General features: G+C 40.4%; 1 protein-coding gene across 1 annotated transcript; it reads right to left on the reverse strand.

Annotated features, from left to right (window-relative positions):
- Positions 1-4,486: 4,486 nt before the first annotated feature.
- spns3 (SPNS lysolipid transporter 3, sphingosine-1-phosphate (putative)) lies at positions 4,487-12,525 on the reverse strand. Its single transcript, XM_061250012.1, has 13 exons — positions 12,403-12,525; positions 11,564-11,817; positions 11,261-11,326; positions 10,824-10,960; positions 10,299-10,450; positions 10,033-10,099; positions 9,549-9,691; positions 9,284-9,436; positions 9,004-9,193; positions 8,124-8,189; positions 7,838-7,936; positions 7,068-7,239; positions 4,487-4,837 (listed from the first exon to the last, which is right to left on the reverse strand). Exons 2-13 carry the CDS (start codon positions 11,790-11,792, stop codon positions 4,794-4,796), a joined length of 1,518 nt encoding a protein of 505 aa, XP_061105996.1. The 5' UTR covers positions 11,793-11,817; positions 12,403-12,525; the 3' UTR covers positions 4,487-4,793.
- Positions 12,526-14,278: the final 1,753 nt, after the last annotated feature.

Genomic DNA, 14,278 nt, shown 5'->3' on the forward strand with positions numbered 1-14,278 from the left:
TGTACTGTATGTGTCAACATGCGCACGAGGGGGTGATGTCACCCCAGCTGGTGGGAGATAACGCTTTTCCCCTGAAACTTGTCCATTGGACTTTGACTGGCTTCCTCAGCGTTATCAGTGCAGGCGTCATGTCTAAGCAGAAATGTAGGAGAGCTGCTGCCTGATAGAGACACAGAGGGCTCGTTCGAATCTCTTATTTTTTTAGTCTTTTTTTTGTTTCCTTGCCCCCGACCCAGAAATCGATCGAGGTACGCTGTTTTTCAGGGCATTCCAACGCGTTAAATGTTCCTTCTAGGAGCTGGAAGAAAGGTTAGGAACTCCCAATCTTGCCTTTGCGGAAAGAAACATGAGAGTGTCCTTTGCAGAAGTAGTTTTTTGACAAGCGTGACGTTGATCTGTGGATCCGCCTCTCCCCACGCATCTCCCCACAACTGATGTGGCAAGAACATTCCATTTCAAGGTTTTCTCGATTTCCCCATTTTTACTTCTTTTTCTGTTTTTCTGATGGGTGGAGCTAGGAAAAAAAAAAAAAAAAAAAAAAGCGATTAGAATGAGCCCCCAGAGAAACCACACAGCCAATCAGCTTGTCTCACTTCCACTAATTGGACCATTTGACTCTCAGATTAGGTCCCAGACCCAACCAAACCAAAACAAAGTGTCCTTTAAGCCTTATATGTCGCCTTTACATTTTGGTTTGATGTGGGTACAGAGATGTTCACTTTCACTAGCTTCTAGTATTTGTGATAAGATCTGCTCAGAGTCTGCTTTGTGTCCAGGAAGGTCACTTTATAGGTTAATTTGTGCATATCTCCCTCATTTGCAACAGGAGAACATTTTCATAGACGATGAATTCAGTTCATTTCAGACTATCCTGCACTCAGCTGAAAGCTTCTCATTCTCGAGATAGTTCTCACCACTTTTACATTTTCTCACATTGTTCTTTCCATGCACTGATGAAGCCAAATAATTACAGGTTTATCTGGGTTAAGCAAAGGATACAAAGGGTTACCCACTGACAAATGATGAGTAGCTTACTTTGTGAGGACAATTTAATCCCTCTAAAAAATCATGTATTTAAAAACCCAAAAAAAACACATGCTCAAAATACACGTGTGAACACCCAACATGTGGAGAGTACACATAAGAATTATAAAAATAATCCCACTTATAAAATGAGAGTAGAAAAAGCTGTAGCGTAGTGGTTAAGGTACATGACTGAGACACACAAGGTCGGTGGTTCGATCCCAGCTGTAGCCACAATAAGATCCGCACAGCCGTTGGGCCCTTGAGCAAGGACCTTAACCCTGCATTGCTCCATTGCTTAGTATAATCAAGTGTAAATCGCTCTGGATAAGAGCGTCTGCCAAATGCCAATAATGTAATTTCATGTCACATGTGAAAATTGTAATTCACATTTGACAAGTGCAAGATGCAAATTTCTCATGACTTCATGTGATCTTTTTTATTTTCACACTCATCCCTTACAAAAAAAATCACATTTGAATTTTTTTCTTGTGATTTGTTTGTGAGGGATGAGTGACAATGTCAACGCATGCTGTATTTGTGAATGAATGGCAGGGAAAGTGTTTAAGAGTTAGCTGAAGTGTTAGCGGTACATGACTGGGACCCCGGCAGGTTGGTGCTTTAAGCCCCCTTTGTAGCCATGATAAGATCCACACAGCTTTTGAGCCCTTGAGCAAGGCCTTTAACCACCGCATTGCTCCAGGGGGATTGCTTAATCTGCTTAATCTAATCAACTGTAAGCCATTTTGGATAAAAGCATCAGCTAAATAACTGTAATGTAATTTAGCTTTCAGAAGGCTGCCGTATGAACGCTACATTTGCCTAAACACTTCTTCTCTTTTTTTAAATTTTCTTATTGAATCTTTGGCCCTTTTATCATTGAGACGAAATGTCAAAATGTCTGAGTATGTCTGAAATGCAAGTGGCATATACCTCCCACACAGCAAGATGTTCTGTGGTATAATACTGGACTCATGTAAACTCTGTTAGAGTTGAATTAACAATGGGCATTTTACTGTGCACTAGTGACAGGAAAATAAGTTATGCACTTTACTTACACACATGTGAAATACTTTTTTCTTCATACATAGTTTTATGAACGGTCATGGACTATTTTTGGCCCATACTGCATTCGCCATTTATAAAAAATAAATAATAAATAATGAATAATTTGGCCCCCAGGAAGTAGCTGAAAACCTCTTGTGTACATGTCGATTGACACTTGGCTCAACTTGCATCCTTCCATAGATCACCCATAATTTATTAGCCATTGTGGCAACTTCCTGAACAATAAAAGCCAACAGGGGAAATGAATAACTGTGCAGATAAAGTGTTCAGACCAGGCCAACAATGCCTATTGTTTCCATAATTGCAGGTTAAAGTATTACGAGTAGGAGAAAAAATGTTTCCATACAGTCTCGCGTGCGTGTTTACAATAACACATAGTACCGCTCTGTTCGGTGGATGGGGACCCCGGTGGACCATCTGAAACATTCCAGCCTCAAGGTTAGAACAACACCAAAGTAAAGCTCAAGGACAAGTGGGCAGCAAACGCTATTGAAAAGCAAACGCTGTCGACACATTCCCGAATCACATTCATTTACAGCATCTAGTGCAGCTTCAGCAGGATTTTATGTGAAAAATACACACACTTCAAAAATATAAAACAGGATATTTGAAGTTTAAATTATGTTTTGAGTTTAGTTTTCTCAGGAGTACTCAATGTAGCAACAAACCCATACTAAAAATACATATAAATATAAATAAAATGTATTTACACATGTATTCAGAGGACATAAAATATATTTAAAATACCCAAAAATGGTTTGGGAGGTTTATGCAAAATGTATAATAATCATACTGAATCATATACAGCACAGTATTGTGTAATATTATAAGGTTTATATAAATATATTGTAATGTATCTTTTTATGCTAAATACTGCACATATTTTCAGTAATATATTAATTATTAATAATACATTTTTGAAATTAAATGTAATAGAGTTGTTCATTTTGTTCATAAATTCATATATTGTGGAAATGTAATCCTTGATATGGGAGGGGGATTGGATGGGGGTGGGGGTGGGGGATGGGGTTCTTGGATCTCATCTTGCCCATGTGATCATACTAAACTCTCTGCGCTGCTGCAGACCATTTGCACATGTGATGACAGGCCCTTGTCAGAACTAAGCCATGACATCAAGCACGTCCAAGACAGCTGTCCACTGGGCTTAGGCTGAATTGACGGGTCGCTGTCACGTTAAAGCACAGTGAGCACGCCGCCTGGTCCGCCGGGCAGGGATTCCGTCCATTTTTCGTCCATGAAGACACCGCGGGCCTCAGGTGAAGAATGCGCACTGGAGGTCAGAAATACGAGAGCCTCCATTTTGTGGTCTCGCTCAGAGTCACAAAGCAAGCTGATGCAGCAATGAGAAATGGGCGTAAGGTGACAGCAACACATCTCCTTAGAAGAGTGATATTGCAACCACTTCCTGAGGGTAAAAAATGGGAGGTGAGTTGACACTGTTATAAAATCAGCTGGTAGTCTGCACAATGCTTTCCACACTGGGTCATTGACATTCTTAAAGTCAAAAGAAAAATTCATCTGCCTACATTTTACTGAGTGGTGTTCACCCACACAATGCTTGTCTGATTAGGAATAAGGAGGAACATCAAAGCTTAATCAATTTTATATGCAGCCTGAATAGTGTGACAGTTTAAAATGGGCACAATATTGACACTGCCCTATTTAACATCCAAGAAGGAGGCAGACAGTGGGGAGCCGGTGGATCTGGTCTTGTTAACAGATACAGGCTGCATTTTTAACAGGGCAGGCCAAACCTGCAGGGCTGTGCTGTGGGATGCGTACAAATGAGTGCGATGAAGTTTTATTTTCCTCTGATAAACAGTGCCACCAAGTGACTGCTTTTGAGATGGCGCATAGACTTTGTGACAGGAAGCGGTTCCTGTCTGAATAATTCCAATTGCCAATGTACAGCCATCCATCCATCCATCCATTATCTGAACCCGCTTATCCTGATCAGGGTCGCAGGGGGGCTGGAGCCTATCCCAGCATACATTGGGCGAAAGGCAGGAATACACCCTGGACAGGTCGCCAGTCCATCGCAGGGCACACGCACCATTCACTCACACACTCATGCCTACGGGCAATTTAGACTCTCCAATCGGCCTAACCTGCATGTCTTTGGACTGTGGGAGGAAACCGGAGTACCCGGAGGAAACCCACGCAGACACGGGGAGAACATGCAAACTCCGCACAGAGAGGCCCCGGCCGACGGGGATTCGAACCCAGGACCTCCTTGCTGTGAGGCGGCAGTGCTACCCACTGCACCATCCATGCCGCCTCAATGTACAGCCAGAACCACCTTAAAAAGAATGAATATGGAATTATTTTTATTTGTACATTATTCACTGTACAGCTCCAATCAAAGAAAAACATATTTTCTTCCAAACTCAGCCAGTGCTTTATTTCATTTTCCTGTACAGTTACCCAAATAAGAAATAAAATCAAAATCACATTAGACATTAAAAAAAACATCCTATACAAAAAAAAAGACAACAAACAAACAAAATCATACACTGCTGATAAAATGACGTTGTCATTTCTAGCCAGTTCCTGACTGGCATTGAACAAGGAAATGGAGTTTCAGTTTTTCACCAGTTGCTGCACCTGTAAAAATATGTGCATCCTTAAATGCAGACGGTTGGCATTTTTATCTTTAACAGATAAATTCCACTTGATGGAGGTCAAGTTGACTCTGTAACCGGAACAGGCTGTGGTGGAGCCCCACCTGAAACACAAGACAGTGGCTGTTACCTAACAGTACTGACCTGTCTGTTCTGACCTGTGTGGAGTGTAGAGAGCTTCACTCCAGTGAAGATTTGTGAGTGAATGCTGTGATTATTCAGGAATCTGTGATATTATTTTATTGACATACAATAAAATACATAAGTGAACAGAAGCAAACCTGACCTCTAAATGGTACAATGTTAAACATGAAACATTTCTTCACATATTAAAGCAAGATTACTTTTTATTTTAATATTTTACAGTTAAAAAAAAAACAAAAAAAAGAAACGGCCCTGTGCAAAAGTTTGGGAACCCTGTCAGGTAGTACTTAAAGTCTTTCTGCAATTCTTCCTGACAGATCACCTCTAGTTCAGAAATATTCTTCGGCCTCCTTGCATGTACAACATGTTTGTGATCTCTCTGGAATACCCAACCTCCCCAACTTCAATGTCTGGACTGACCTTTGAACATTAGCCTCTAGAATGTCTAGTGGTGGAATCCATTCTTCCTTCCACTTGCACAACATTTCCTGGACCCCCAGCTGCCACAGAACCCCAAAGAATATTGGATCCACCTCCATGCTTCACACTTGGCAAGGTGTTCTTCTCTTTTCTCAAAAAGATACCTTCTTTGGTGGTGGCCAAAAAGTTCAATTTCAAAGCACATTGTTCTAAAAAGTTTCAGGCTTCTCAGTGTTTTCTTTTGCATACTTTGGACACTTAATTTTGTCTTGAGGTCATTCTTTCTGGTGATTTTTCTTCAGAATTATAGATGTACACTCACCAAGCACTTCATTAGGTATTTATTAAACTTATTTCTTAGACCTATCAAAACCTCAAACCACCCTGTCTGCCACCAACAATCATTCCACGGTCAAAGTTACTTAGATCAAATATTTTCCCATTCTGATGGTTTATGTGAACATTAACAGAAGCTCCTGACCCGTATCTACATGACTGTATGCATTGCCCTGCTGCCACACAATTGGCTGATTAGATAATCGCATGAATAAGTAGGTGTAATGAAGTAAAAATGTTCCTAATAAAGTGCTCGATGAGTGTATATAAATATATATATGTAAAACACATAGTATATACAGAGCAGTCTGTATTTGTACAGTGGTACAATTTCTGTTATTTTGGCTCTGTACTCCAGCACATTGTATATGAAATGAAACAAAGAATATGAGGTGCAGTGCAGACTGTCACCTTTAATGAGAGTATTTGCATCCATATCAGCCATGTAGGAATTACCAACCTTTTTACACCTAGTACACCCATTTTAGGGGACTCCAAAAGCAAACAAAATCTATAGTCAAGACTAGATACTAAAAGCTTTCTTATATCTGCCCTAAGGAAGTTATTGAGTACACTTGACTAATTAGACGCATCTGAGAAGCCAACTTTTGCTCCTCTAAAATTGGCATACTTACTATGTCTAAAAAGGAATGTAATTACACTGATCACCTGATATGGATATAAATACCCTCAAGGGTGACAGTCTGCACTTTAACCCCATTATTCATTGTTTCATTTCAAATCCAATGTGCTGGAGTACTGAGCAAAAGAACATAAATTGTGCCACAGTCCACTGTATTTTATATTTCCTGTATACTCCATATGTGTTTCTTGTATGTTTTTTTTTTTATAATGCACATCTCACATAGATTTTTACAAAAAGACTTTAAGCTGCTGATACTGACAAAAAGCTAATCTGATAATGATAAAAGGGAAGGAACCAGTGGTTAGCTTTGGGGTTTTTTTCTCAGACTGGCTTGTTTTGCGGACAGTGCAGACTGATTGAGAAAACCCCTCTCCAAGGGTTCAGAGAAGGCAAGGTTAGTAGACAATGATGCCTCTCTTATCTTATCCCTGTGTCTCAGTACTGCATCTTAACTGAATTCCTCAAGCTGAATTCCTGGCAACTGGGGTAATCGGCAAGTAATCGCAGTCTCAGGAAACGGTATCTGGCAGGAAGTGTTTTGACACAGGGCTGGGAATAAACAAACAACGGGTCGGCCTTGTTTTTCCAAAATCTAGAATGAGCATGCCGCGGACGTTCCAAGTGAGTCAGCCCCTCGCCCCGACCGGAGAACGCCTCATTAGGCCGCCATTTTGCGTTTCTCCACCGTGCGTCACCAAACAGCCCTGTAGTGCGGAGTGCACGAGGGTCGGCTCCCTCCTCGCGGCATTTCCTCCGGCAGAGGGGTCCGCCGCTCGGCCATTGTTTACCTGCGGCCTGCAGCTGTGCCGCCTTCCTGTCCTCGGCGATGTAGAGGGCCGTCATGAGGAAAAACAGGCCCCCCAGGACCCCCACGAAGGGACACAACAGAATGCTATACTGCAGGCTCCGGAAGTTCCACAAGTAAGTGTTTGGGTAGTATTTGCTCAAGGAATCTGAAATCTGGGAAGGGGACAAAGGGCAAAAAACAATGCTTGACTTCAAGGTGACTGAAAAGCGGGAAGGGACATTTTCCTGAATGGGTTCGTGAATGGAAACTTCTGTGGCTTGTGGGAGGATGGCCAAATCAATATGAGATACACCACATGCCTGGATTGGACACTTGATTGAAAGTCAATGAGCTACTCACACACCAAGCTGATTATGGCTTAATGCTGCAGCTGATGGCAGTTTCCTCAACATGTTGAACTTTGACTTCTGAGCAGTCAATCCATGCATTTATCATGAATACCTCCTCTACTATTACAGCACCCTTCATTTGAAAGGGTATCAGTTATGCCTGCAACAGAGTGCTGACATTCGTTTTGGTGACTGATATTAATCAAAACAGGAAGTGCACATAGACACTTGTGAGGGGTTATGAAATATAATGTCAAAGTATGATGAACATTATTGGGTATTTCCACATTCATCTGCTTCTAAATCATTTACATACTGAGGTGGTCACAGGTGTAGTTTAGTCCTCCAAAACAGCAAAAAAAAACCTGGTGAAAGCCAAATAATTGCACAAAAGGAAAAATTATGTACAAAAAAGACTTACTGCTCCGAGCAAATATGGACTTCCTGCATCACCAAGGAGGTGGCAAACCATAATTTGCAAGGCCTCTGCTGTTGCCCTCCTGGTTGGTATGACAACATACTGAAAGACAGTAAATTGACACCTAACAACTCCCAAGTGTTTGTGCATTACAATTGGAAGGCAGACAAGTACACAATAAATCTACATTACCGTTGGGACCTAAGGAGTATTACCAAAACTAAAAAGTAGGATGCACTAGACAGATTTCACTAGACAGGCTTCAGCTTTTTTTAAATGTTACACTTACCAGCAAGATGTCAGCCAGAATCGCCCAGTTTAGTGAGAGTAATGTCTCCCCAATAGCAATGAATACCTAGAGAGATAATGGAGATGCCTTTAGGAGAGGCTGCCTGGTCCACAAGAAGCAGCTACAGAATGAATCCAAATGCTATTCCAGGAATGGTTATCCTAACCGTTACCCTCATCAAGCAGTGGTGGCTGCACAACAGGCTGAGAAAACAGTAAGGCTGTTAACGTTAGCTAGCTCACCTTCTTCAACTTGCATTACATCTGTTGTAACGTCAGCTACTTGTTACTCTTCTTTCATGGAGTCTGGCTGTTTTATTAAAGAATTTTGTGGAATAGTCCATTAAATGTGAAATGTGGGGGATAATAAATATTGGCAAATACAGATATTTAATTCGATAGGCCCACATTTACATGTAAACAGATTTATTTTTATCTATTACAGATTATCATGAGTGACAAGAAAGGATTTTTTATTAACGACATTCATAATTCACTAGGCCCTTTGGCAGACGAGGCCCCAAGCAATTGCTTACCTATGCCTTCTGGTAAAATGGCCTAGGAGAATACCAGTATAACCTCAATAATTGTATGCACTAAAGAAACCTAATAATAAGTGCATAACATATGAAGTACAGCCAGTAGCCTTGGGGCTAAGGAATATGACTGGGACCCAGAAGGTTGGTGATTCAAGTCCTGGTGTAGTGATGATAAATAAAAGTACAGATAAATAAAAGAGAATCAAATAGGTGCTCAACATTAATGGAATATTTGACCCCAAAAGCAGCCTTACCAGGACAAATAGACTTTAAGAGACTCCTTACCCAGACAACTTCACAAGGACTAGCCTGACATAAGAGACGGTAGACTTTTGCGCTCACATAAGTTGCTGGGATGCTGTTGTAGGCTAATATGATGGCCAGGAACAAGCAGGGAGAGGAGGACAGCATGCCTGTGGCACAGATCAAAGGATCGGCGTTAGGCACTTTGTCCCTCAGTTTCTTGGAAACCAAGGTGCCGATGGCCACTCCCAGAATCCCAGTCACCACGGTCACAACGCCGAATATGTAACTGTGAGAGGGAGAGAGCAGTCATCAAAGGATGCACACACAGTTACAGAGTTCAGAGGTCAATAGATAGGGGGTCAGTCGGGTCCACTACCTGTCGGAAGTGTCACATGGCTCCTTTGAGCAAGGGGGCCTGATCCCTTGCATCACCTGAGCTCGGGACAGGAAGACCGGTGTCCAAAAGGCCAGCGCACCCGTCACAAAGGCCATCGCGGTCACCCCCAATGAGGACCAGATAAAACTGCGACTGGGGGCGGAATCGACCAAACGTTTAACTGCCGGGGACACTACGTATCAAAACAAGCTCGAGTGAGAGTGTTCCCTCCTCAAATCAGACTTAGGCTTTAACTTTTGCTCACTTCTTCATGAGGGACTTGATGTCTTCTAAATAGGATGTGTTTTCCAACAGTGTCTCTCCGTGTGTGTCTGATGCCCCCCTTGGCGGGTTTGTGGTCAGGAATATAAGTAGAATCAAACCAAGAAGCCCCAATATGGGATTGAGCTGAAACAGGAAGAACACAGAGGTGAGATGCTGCAGAAACCATTGCCTCTAGTCGGCCATGTTTAAACTGCTGTACTGCACCATTAAGTGAAAAATGAATGGATTATGATTGTTTCATTCTAGAAATGCAAATGCTCATACTTTCAATTATAAGTTATAGACCCATTTTCATAGTGTCCACCAAATCCCATTAGATGCCAAAAATGCTTCTCTATCTTATTCAGGTCTATGGAAATGTATGCACCTTAAATTTTGAGAATTTTGAAACTTTAACAAACTCTTCTTCACAGAGTATCATCCGCCCCTCATGTTTAACTCAAAATTGAAATTGCCTCTCTTACCCTGAGTGCCCAGCGCCAGTCCCCAGTGGCTGTTGCAACTGTTGATCCTATTATATATCCAAGCCCACTGAGAAAGCAGAAACATGTCCAAATGGTTATTTCAGTTGTGCAATCAGTGAGTGGGGTTATTTCAAACACTCCCAATCTCTCAAGGGATACAGTAAATATGTCACTCATAGTTTTGTAACGCCTTCACACTAAGAGATGTTGGCTGTCAACACTGAGTAAGAGATTCAAGATAGTTCCTTTAACACAGATCTTCATACCTTCCTACGGGAATAAAGATGTAGAAGAATGATATCATGAGAGTCCTTTGTGTGCCAGAGAAGAGATCACCAATAATGGTGGGGGCTATAGTGGAGTAGCTGGCCTCTCCTGTCCCAACCAAAGCTCTCATCAGCATCAGCACCCAGAAGTACTGCAAAAAATGGTAGTTGAAAATCATGGCTGGTAACATAAGGGGTACATGGCTATCGTGCAGCTAAAGGTAAATTTGTAGAACAAACATCTAAAAAAAACAATCAAATTATGCAATTAATTACATATATTTGTGAAGCCATTGGTGTTAATATTCAAACCTTTTTACTTTCATTAATTTTATTTTAGACATCTCAGGAAGATGTTTCCTTTCACAAAATATGTTGTACAAAGTCAAACTGTTATCCGGTTCTGGCTTCACGGTTGTATTTTTCCAGTTTAGGTGGCCTGGCTACTTTGAAAGCAAAAGATAATTAAGATGTGATATGCCCCAAGAGAAGACTTTGTTTGAATAAACTTTATTTCTACTTTACCGACTCTGTGATGAAAGAGCTGCCCAGTGTTGTCACAATCCACACACTCAGTCCGCCCACCATGATCAACTTCCTGTTGTAACGATCCCCGAGGTAACCAAAAACTGGAGCCAGCAGCATGAAACTGCAAATGAAAACTGCAAATACATTAACAGATTTGTTCCCATGTGTACATTAAAGCTATTTCATTCTGTGGCAGTTTTTCATTTTGTAGTCAGAAGAGGCTGAGCTAAACATGGACTGTTTGGATATCCAAGTACAGGTCTGTATGTATAAATAACAATGTCCCTCTTGAAACGTACCTGCTTTCATTTCATCGAGGCTTCTAATTTCAGTATTGTGTATGTCTGATTTCTATTTATTGCACAGTTAGGTAGCATATTGAAAACATAAGATTGAATGGAAATCCTGAGAGAAACATAAAATCATCACTTTACCCGTCTGTAGAAGGCCAGCTGTGCTGTCATTTATCTTGAAATATTGTTGGATGTTGAGAAGGATACCTGTGGAAATATATCCTTGATAAATGAAACATGGACAAGAAACTGTCCATTTTACATAAATTGACACTTGAAAATAATTAGAAACATAAAGAATTTACATTTTAATAAAATCCAGCTATAACCAGCTTGAAATTACCAGCTACCAGCTGTTTCAAAACATAGCTTAGCTGTTTTTTTTTCAGCAGGGATAAGAAACATCAGTATCCACAGCCCATTTTCAAGTTTTCAGTATCTTACCTGCAATTGTGTAACGATCCATGTAGTTCAATAAGTTGATATAGCAGAGCACAGCGACAGCTATGTATGAGCGTTTTGGTGACATGATTGTCACTTTAAGTGATGTAATTCCATTCTCCGTCTGATTTTCACTTATGGATCCGTAATGTTGTGCAGAGCTTGTTCTCAAATTCAGGTGTATATTGTCACCATCTTGATGGGTCCTCACTATTCCACCTGTCTCCATCATGCATGCCTCAAACCCGAGTGGTTTACTGCGGTAAGAGAGAAGTAGCCTAAGTTTGGAAGACCTGCCACTTCCTGACAATGGTGAAACATTCAAGAGGAAGTACTGTAAGCTAGAGTGTTTGTCATTGCCAGTATCTTTGAATCAAGTGAGATTGCTGGAAATTGGTTAAAGTTCTAAAATTAATTTGCACTTTGTTGACTTATTACAACACAATGCAGGTTTGGTTTGTTGCCATTTGTTTTGTCATTGATCTCTTTCATTTCAGTGACCAGGTGAGCGCTTTCAGCAGTAGAGAACATAAATAGAACTATCTTTTTATGGGCCTAAAAACAGATAAATTCAGTGTCTGTGTCTCCCAAATCTACTAAACCATTCACAATATGATATACAATCTATAAGGAAAAGAGTCCTCTCTCCTCAAATGTCTGTTCTTAAACAGCTACAGCTAGCAACATACTAAGTGGACCTAATGTCCCTGTGCAACTGCATTAACATACTTTAACTATAATAGACCCAAGAACTTTCCATGAGAATAAATAAAATAGTCTGAGGATGCACACTGCTACTCAAGATATCTCAAAAAGATATTTTGCTGTATTTTCTTACTTACAGTTTTGTGGCACAACTGCTCAGAATGGTTCTCAGGCTGCCTAGATTTCCTGAGTTAAATGAAAGAGATCTTTCTACCGCTTTATAATGCTGGGTGTTATCAAGTTAGCTCATGGTTCTGCCCCTCAGGGCCTGTCATACAACCTACAACAATTCCTCATTGTGACGTCAAGTTGACCACGTGTGAGCAAGCTAAGTTGCATATTTAAGCAGTTTTATTTCAAGAGTGAAAGTTCCCTGCAAATGTTTGCAGTGGTACGAACATCTCAGAATTTATGTATATGCAAGCTTCTTGTGATCTTTGTACTGCAGCATAGCAATGCAATACAAAGTAGCAAGGGAAAGCACACTAGTTCATATAGTTGATCTCTGAACTGTATTTTCTCACCAATTCGCTTAAGGTTTTTTGGATTTATGCAATACTTTCTCCATAATTGTATGTTTATTTCCCTCGTCAATATAGTTGCAAACTTTTAAAGAGATGTGTATCATCAATATTTATAACACATGCACTCACAGATCCATACAGTAAATGAGTCAGATTTCCAACATATACAGTATATGCTCAAAACATTTGGATATGACTGTGGTAAAACAAATTAAAATCTCATAAGGAAATCCGACATACATGGATGAAACACTGATACAAGACACAACCTAATTCCTAATATAGAGGAATTCAAGTTTATCCGTTGTATTTAGAGGTTACCGAGACAACATTCACAACAGTCCATTACATAACATGAAAATATTCATTCAAGAAATTTAATTACCGATAAATAGCTAATTCACTTATGTCCTTTTCCAGCTGCTGTGAGTCATCAGAGTAATATCAGATGTGTGAGCTGCCACCAAATGTGTCTTCTTTTTTAAAGCAGATGTGTGAGTTTTCTGACTAATGGTCGATAAGACAGAGTGCTAATTATTTACCACAGGTATCAGAACAGGACATAAGTTTTGTGGTAAAGTGACTCTTTTCAGATAGACTGCACTATCCATTCTGCAAATCAGTCAGTATTGTCAAACTGAACAAAAGAAAGCAGCTCTTTGTAAGATTCAAAAATGGACATTAATTGGCCAATTATTATGCATGACAGATTTCCATGTAGGTGATCTCTTCATAAGTGCATTTAATTATACTTAATTTCTACTTTGTACCCAGTTCAGTTATGTGCAACTTTTTTCATGTATTTGATCTGCTTTCACAATCCCTTTTCCAGATGGGAAGGGAAGGCAACATGATAAAACATTCCTGTAGCTAGGTAAATTAATATGGTGCACTGGCTCCTCTTAAGAAAACGGGCAAAACAAGAGAATGATTCTTTGAGCTCCACTAGTGAGTCACTCTGAATTATATGGGAATTTTATTTTTAAATGGTTGCAAAGGAAATTAACATATCATAACATTATTTATGTTATGCAACATATTCTGCCAGCCTGTTTTAATTAGCATATTTGGTTGTTTGGTTGCAAAATGTAATGCATGCTAATTTAAGAAATTACTGATCACTGTAAGGAAGTGGGGAAGCAAGGGGGTGGTCATATTTTGCATATAAACAGGAAGCTGAGAATATTGTATCTCTCTGAAACCTGTGACTCATCAACTGAACTGGCGTTGGCTGATTACATTTGAGCGGAAGCAAAGATTAGAAGATTAGAAGAAAAATTAGAAGACTATTTTCTGTGTTTTAAAGATGTATACAGTGAGCTCCATATGTCTTGGGATGTAACACCCCACCCCCTCAATGTTGCATATCCTTTTCATGCAATGACTGCTTGACGTCTGTGGCCCACTGAAATCACCAGGTGCTGAGTCTTCTCTGGTGATGCTCTGCCAGGCCTGTACTGCAGCCTTTAGCTCCTGCTTGTATTGCATG

Source organism: Conger conger, chromosome 7 (assembly GCF_963514075.1).
Source record: "Conger conger chromosome 7, fConCon1.1, whole genome shotgun sequence".
Lineage (NCBI taxonomy): Eukaryota > Metazoa > Chordata > Actinopteri > Anguilliformes > Congridae > Conger > Conger conger.

Coding starts and splice junctions, on each gene's coding strand:
- spns3 (XM_061250012.1), bottom strand. CDS start 11,792: ATGATGGAGACAGGTGGAATAGTGAGGACCCATCAAGATGGTGACAAT. Junction 10,961..11,260: donor AGCTGGCCTTCTACAGACGG/GTAAAGTGATGA, acceptor ATGTATTTGCAG/TTTTCATTTGCAGTTTCATG. Junction 8,190..9,003: donor ACAGCATCCCAGCAACTTAT/GTGAGCGCAAAA, acceptor TTATCTCTCTAG/GTATTCATTGCTATTGGGGA.